This window comes from Perca fluviatilis, chromosome 19 (assembly GCF_010015445.1).
Source record: "Perca fluviatilis chromosome 19, GENO_Pfluv_1.0, whole genome shotgun sequence".
Lineage (NCBI taxonomy): Eukaryota > Metazoa > Chordata > Actinopteri > Perciformes > Percidae > Perca > Perca fluviatilis.
In genome coordinates, this window is record NC_053130.1 from 9,727,580 (window position 1) to 9,735,245 (window position 7,666).

At 40.4% G+C, this 7,666-nt stretch overlaps 1 protein-coding gene across 8 annotated transcripts in view; it reads right to left on the minus strand.

The window, feature by feature from the left end:
- LOC120548335 (mitogen-activated protein kinase kinase kinase kinase 3-like) overlaps positions 1-7,013 on the minus strand; it is a 61,340-nt gene extending 54,327 nt beyond the window's left edge. For 3 of the 8 annotated variants that reach the window (XM_039784519.1, XM_039784521.1, XM_039784520.1), the window contains exon 1: positions 6,764-7,011. In XM_039784519.1, the coding sequence (XP_039640453.1) occupies positions 6,764-6,862 (99 nt within the window). In that variant the 5' untranslated portion in view covers positions 6,863-7,011. Of the gene's footprint in view, positions 1-6,763 lie in introns of all 8 variants that reach the window. The other 5 variants (XM_039784516.1, XM_039784515.1, XM_039784517.1 and 2 more) reach the window with 3 other exon arrangements.
- Positions 7,014-7,666: the final 653 nt, after the last annotated feature.

Consider the following 7,666-nt stretch of genomic DNA (forward strand, 5'->3'; position numbering starts at 1 on the left):
TATGTGTTAAAAGAGCAACTACAAGCTACAGGATCTTGTATTAAACTTGATTAATATGAAACATAGTTCGACTGTACTTTCAATAGCTGGTTATGCCCTAAACCGCTTAGGCTTGGCCATTCGTTTACATAGTTGAAATAAATAAAGTGCTTTGAGCAGGAGATACACGTCAGTTCTGACAGTCTATGTAGAGGAATGACCGTAAAATATTTCACTTTAGGCTGTGAACACATCTGTACAACAATACATATTAGACTGCACTTCCTTAAAAGAAGGATACACTTTTTACTGAATTTAACCACTCTTAATAAGACCTTAAAGTACGTCTACACTGAACATCACTACTTAATTGAGGGCAAAGTGATTTCCTTGTTAACGGGCCTTTTGTAACATTAACAGAGAAACCAAAATAATCCCCCCGCTGCCTGACTCTACAGTGGATGATGTAAAATGACTTTAGAGGGCTATTTTTACTGGTGCATCTGGTTTTGTCTCTTGCCACTACAGCGTGTCATTAACTACAGTGAAACTATGCTAATTATCAGTATGTCACTGCACCAGTGGCCCAGATACAAATTCATGCACAGTACATTAATTGTACTTGGCAAACAGAAAACAGAATCGGAAATTTCCGATCTGAGGCCAAAGAGGTTTTCGGGAACCTTGCTTTGCTTCAGAGCTATTGTGAATGCAGGCTGCGGTCTGTATATCCACCTCAGTGAGCAAACAACTGGAGGAACAGTGACGAAAACAGGATGGTTCTGGGCCAGCAGATTTTTTTATTGTGACTCTAAAGCCATATGTCATCTGGTTTTCTTTGTGTGTTGTGCTGCAGGCTGCTGGACTAGTGTGAAACAATAGGACATGAGCGCCGAGGCGCCGCCCCCCCCCCCCCCCACCCCACACACACACACACACACACACACACACACACAGGAAGTGAAGATTCCTGCATTCCTGGACCACGACTGCCCAGCTGTGCCACACACACGCCAAGGTCTGGCCAGAGGAAATCGTTAGTCACCACATGTATTACTGTTGAGTAGATCAATTTGTATTAAATACATTAGAAGTGTGAATGCATACACAGAAAGCCTCGTAATTTTTTGGGCTTTACTGACCTAGAGATGAAGGCCTTCTTGTCTTGAAGATTTCAATGCATTTTAATGGGATTTGAATAGGAAATTCTTCCCCAAATGGCCAAATGTACTGTTTTATCATGTTATTTTTGAATTTATATTGATAACATGCCCCAAATAACCATGCCAGCTTTGTGATAGTTTGGTAAACTAACTTAAAAAAACGTCTTTAAAAAGTGAGCAGGCATAAACAAACGCTGTCTGGTAGCATTGCTTTCCCCTTACGTGCGAGTCCAAAAATACCCAGATGTCTGGCATGTTTCTAGAGTACACACTGAAATTGATTTGTCATTAACTGATCTCTAGCCCCACTGAAGGCCGTTGTCTGCCTCTACTTCCTCAATCTGAAGCCACTGCCACCATGAGAAAACGAGTCAGTCATCCTAGTTAAACGTTTAAAAAGTTACGCCAGATCCTGTGCATTGGTAAATACTTGGCCTGGGCCATGTCTTCTGAAGCACGGAGAGTGAGGGCAGTGACTACAGCAGCACCAACAGATCAGGTTTTCATATAGAGCAACAATTCAAGTTGATACTGGCATTTATTGAAGCTCTTCTGAAGCAGTGTAAATGACAAAGTGTGACTGCAAAAGAGGAGCGTCTCGTCTGCACTCAATACAATTAGTATACATTTAATATCAGTCAGCAAATGGGCCATTCATAGTTTGCCTGACTCATCAACGTCAGATATTTCTCTTCTCCAGCTGGTTTATTTTTCATTGGTTTTCAACCGTCACCCACCAGATTGGTAAACATAAACATTTCTGCGTGGAGTTTCCCGGCATCACGTTACAGGAATTCTCCGTGTGGACGTTTAAATGACTCAAACTTAGGGCTGGGTATCAAATTCAATACTTTTTAGGCACCGACCGAAATGCCTCTAAAGTATAGAGTGTCGAAAAAATGCCTTGTCATTCAATACCCAATTTCAATACCTAAGGAGTAGATCTCATCAGAGGCATTGAGCCAATAAGCACGCAGCATGCTTCTACCAAGATCTAATAACGCTGGTGATTGGCTGTGTAACGTTACACGTCGTAGAAGCAGGCAGGAACAACTCTACGTCAGCCACAGAGACGGGGCTCACATAGTAGGAACTGAAAAACCGTAATGTTGTAATTTATTTATGTTTTAGAAAATTGGCATCGCAAAAAGTACCATTTAGAAACCAGTATCGAAGTCACGGTATTGGTATCGAAAAAATGTTAATGCTACCCAGCCCTACTCAAACTGCTCCTTTCCAGTGGCGTTTTAAGCCACAGACGTGAGAAGCAGCCTAATGCAGCTTTGAAAATTGGAAATCACTCAGCGCTGTCACCTCCAATACGTGCGGAGTAGGGTGGCTTTCTTCCGATATCAACACAAAGCTAATGATTTGTGTTTAGGAGTAGTAGGCCTAAATCACACGTGAACATGTCTAGTTGGTGTTATGTACACAGGACTATGATGAAAGGTCAAACTGGTATTGTAAAAGCATTTCAGGAATCACTCTAGGATTGTAAATACAATGATAATCAATACAGTGTGAAACATATATACTGCATATAGGGTTGGGTATCGTTTGGATTTTTAGGATTCTGATGCCGAACCGGTACTTTTAAAACGATTCCGATTCCTAAACCGATTCTTGAAAAACTGAAAAATGACATCAAAGAAAAGGCTCTTTTATAGAGTTTTTTTTTTTATTGAAAATTATTTCAATTTAACAATATATTAACGTTTTAAAGTACTTAAATATATAATAAGTAAACCTAAGTCACCTTAGCTGTGAAATACAGCCACACTTTCAACCGCTTCGCTTTAGGCATTTTAAATGCACTAAAAGCTAGCTAGCTAACGACAGACTAGCAGAGCAAGTGTAATATGTTTACTAGCGATCACGTGCAGTGAATGGTTAATATGCTTTTACGTCCGTTTTTGGTGAGCCCAGAGACAAAATAAGCCATTTTAAAAGTAGCCTACATTTACGGTAGCTAGCTAACGGTAGACTACAGAGAAAGTGTGATATTTTATGTCCGTTTCGGAGCGACAGAGGGAAAATATTTCAGTCGACACATTAAGTGGAACCAAAATGAGGAACCGAAATTTGCGTTCTAATCCTAAACCCTTGCGTAGGGTTTTGGTACCCAAACCTAAATACATAGCCCTAAATGCTGCATTTTCTTCTCTAGACAGCCTCAGGGGGTCTGTAAGACGTCAACCCTGCCTCGCCCTGCCTTAAGGAGCAACTAAAGAATTTCATTAGTCTGAGTTTCAATGGAGAAATTTGGTGGTACTGATGATCTGAATGCTTTTTAGGTATTTTACTCCGTGAAAAGGATTCAGTCCACAGGTTAATCTTGAATTGAATCATGAAAATGGCCCAGTTTATTGAAACTATCAGCAAATTATTGGTATCTGAAAACAAACAAACTGGTCTCTCCCTTACAAAAAAAGATACCACTTCACTGTACCCTATAAAATCCCCTTTGGAGGATCAACCCTTCAGTCTTGTGGTCAGGAGGCCCTTTATGCTATCAGCCAATCCTCCTCCTTCACTTTTTAACTAATACAGACAAAGAGGCTACAAACAGAGGAGAAAACAAACTAGCTAGAGTTCACACTTTGTTTCCTGCTCAAACATTCCTATCCAAACCACAGATTTCACAGAGCGGTAGAACCAAATATAGGCATCAATGAGGTTTACCTAGTGCCCTGGTGCTTAGATGGACATCCTTTAATCCAGAGGTTTTAGGTTTGAGCCCCAAGTGTCCATCAACAAAAAAAACTGTTGTTACTATGTACTACATCACGTAGCGTCAGCTACAGAACAATTGTATTCTCTACAGTATTGTCAGCTTTATGAATGGATGCATCAACAGTCTGCACAATTGAAGATGTCTTACTTATCCTGTCATGATTATGTATAAATGTTTTGCTCCCTTCAAACGTTTTGAAATTAGTGCACATGAAACAGCTGTACACTGTGACAGCTAGCAGGTGAGTTAGCTCTGAAATGCTGGCCTGCTGAAGTGATCCTGTCAGACCTACAGTATCTGCAACAAGATTAGCTGCAGCAGGGATGGATACAATATGGAAACACACACAAAAAAAAAAAGGTAAGTTGGGATATACTTTTAGAATTAGGGGCATCTTTACATTCAAAACGACTGGAAATCGTTCATGTCTTCAACATACATTTGTCTTCCTGTAATTACCACAAATAGCCCAGAGGTTAAGCAAACAGCACCGAGTCCTGTTACAGCGTTTAATGAATCTTCAGTCTGCCAAAAGCCTCTCCCCCACACAGCGGCGAAATTAAATACCTCAATAAAGTGACTGCAGCACCAACAACTACAAGCTAAGAGTTTGGATGTTTTACTTGCATAACCTGACTGATCTACTATAGCGAGCTGATGTCCAAACCCATCAAGGATGAGGCATCAATAAGATCTCAATACTTGTTTTAATAGGCTACTCAGAAGTGTGCTTCTCTTGAACGTATCGTGTGTTTTTTTTAATGGTGATATGGTGGGAATACAGTATCCTACGAGGACTGTACTTAGGTATATTGTGCCCAGCTTTGGATTTATAGCAACCCCATCTTGCATGGATTGCATTTGTTTTTATGTCCCGCAGCATAACTTAATTTAACGTTTTCTGTGATATTATTGATTTTGCATGACCTGTTACAGCCTTGCTGCGTTTCTACGTTGTATTCCACTAAGTTGTGTTATATGATTATGACAATTACAACTGTTCTATGTAACATATAATAAAAATGGTGATACCCCAAAATGACTGTGGTGGAGTTAGGTTGTACTTCAGGAACTGCCTTCTCTTGTGTAATAACTGTACCAAGCAGAGTGAAAATTGTATATTTCCCCTTGCGGGATAAATAAAGGCAAGTCTTCTTTTTCTCTTTAGGATGCAGGCTGTCTGCTACCAGCACAGGGCCTTGGTAAAGTGTATCACCAAAGATAACAGCTTTAACGCCACATAAATCAGACAGTCTACATAAAAATCAAAGTCCCAGTTCCTTAATGACGGCGACTAGTTCTTACTGGTGTTAAAACGCAAATAATAACAATACGGAGCGACGAAATGATGGTTGTTGTTGTTGTAGCTCGCTCAGCCCTGAGCGCTTTAGCGAAACTGGATTTCCAGGCAGGCAGCTGTCAGTCTCTATCAGAGCAAAACGGAGACAGTTTTAACTAATTCAGCAAACACTCTGCAATATTACGATTAATGGTGAACCTACTAGGTTGCCCCTGCTTCAGTTTGTTTTACTGCACAGGTAACAAACCATTCCTTGTTGTCATTTGGTCACAATGTTTCCACGACGTTAGCTTATTGATGCTATCTACTGCGTCCGTTCTCGGACAGCTAACGGCTAATGTCTTTTATCGGACACTTCTAAATCAATCGTTATTTAATATTAATGGTAGTTGTTTACCGCAATTTTTTTAGACAATGGCCACAGTCTACGGCGAGTAAACACACACGTCGCCATGGCATGCTTAATTCTTTGTAACGACCAACACTTGTGTAACGTTAGAGTACAAAGTGAATATTGCTGCATTCATGTGATGTCGGAATAATCGGAAAATGAGTTACAGACTAGGAAAATCCACGTGAATGACGACTCAAATCGGAACGACAAGAAGAAGAAAGTGGGCGAAACTGTTGCTACGACTTTCTGAGTTGGCGTCCTAATACGCATTTAGCTACATCGCGGACGAAAGTAAATATTGGGTTAATGATAATAAACTTTTTTATAAATACACGAATTGCATATGTTTTAACCCACATAGGACCTAATATTAGTTTGTAAGAGTTAGTCGCTGCCCACTGTAGAGTGACATAGATTAGTTAGAAAATGTATTTATTAGCCGTAACCCTGATAACAAGTCAGGTAGCTAAAGCAATATTTTATAAGTTTTTAACTGGTGCATATATTTTAGTGGTTTTTACTGGTGCAGCAACACATCTGGGACAAACTCACTAATATAAAGCTTCAATGTGGAAACAAATACTGTTGAAACGCTCAGAGCAATAAAATACAACACATCTTTGTAGCCCTATGTTTGTTTTTTCCACATTACGACTTCAAGCTCACAAACAAACCGAACTCGGAAGAACGACTCCCTAACTCGGGAAAATTGACCATCCGAGGAGCACCTGAATGCAGCGTTAGATTTCTGCTCGACAAAAATCTGATTTAACGTAAAGTATGCGCCCGAGCTCCGACTGGCGGTTTACGATCAACGCTAGCTATGGTTATTTAGGATTACTCGGCGACCGAGAATTGTAGCTACTAATTGGCATTTCTTTAACGTTAACCCTGATGTACATAATGTCGCAAATAGTCGGGGAGAAAGGCCAAAACAATAACAGTCATAAAACATCATCTCTGCTATGTGTCCGACAATGGAATTAGGTACACGAGTAGCAGACTAAATATTGCATCAGTAAACATCAACACGAAATAAGACAAGTATTTCAGAAACGAGCTAATTATGGCTACATGGTTTGTTTTCTACTGTTACAACACTGAAGGGCTACACAGGAAAACTATACGTTGCGTGTCTAACCACTGTGTCCGATAATGGACCTCTGTGGCTGCTTCCCTCACTGCAGCTGTACCTTGTACACATCTCCGTATGTGCCGCTTCCTATCCGCTGGATCAGCTCGAAATCCTCCTGCGGATTCCGCCGGGACAGGTCGACACTGGAGTTCATCATTTCCAATGCCGATTACGGCGCCGATCGCGCACGTTTGACGAACTCCGACAATATATGAAAACAGATATTTTAAGAAAAACATACAGCGTCAGAAAATCCCAGCCCGAACCCACTGTAGCTCCAACATGGCTTCCAATGCGCTTGAGCATGCGCAATGGACATCATGGCGTACACTCTCCATGGAGTCTGACGAGGGAGAAGGAGCTGTTAAATTTAAGATTACAATTTGTTTCAAGAGATACGTGTGGTGATAAAACTACAGTTACTGCTATTACTACTCTTACTACAGATAACTTTGTTAATTTAGTTGTGCAGGTTAAAATTAAAAAGGTTAGAAAAACACCTTATACCTGATTTTCACCTAAACCGATATTTTTTTACCTGATCAATTTCAACTATTGAATTCAAACGATGAAGGTGAAGCCACAGTTTGTAATATGTACAGGCAACAAACATACAGGGAATTTGCATCTCAAGGGAAATGAATGAAAACACAAAGCCCTGTGTAGCCTTGTCTGGTCCTATAGTATAAAACTGGGCTAAGCAGGGCTAAACAGCGCAGATGGCAGCATTGTGATTCAGCTGATGGGGTCTGTGTTACAGGCAGAACAAAAGTTTAGTTGTCATTCCAGTCACCTGACAGGATAATGCTAGTGATATTCCATATTTTTGGTCAATAAAAGACCCAAACCAACAATGAATTAAGCCTAACAAGTGTTGTCGGTGTAGGAAGAGACTGGTATAGCTTTTTCTTCTGTGCGATTGACCTCCAGAAACTATCAAAAATACATTGTGAGCCACACG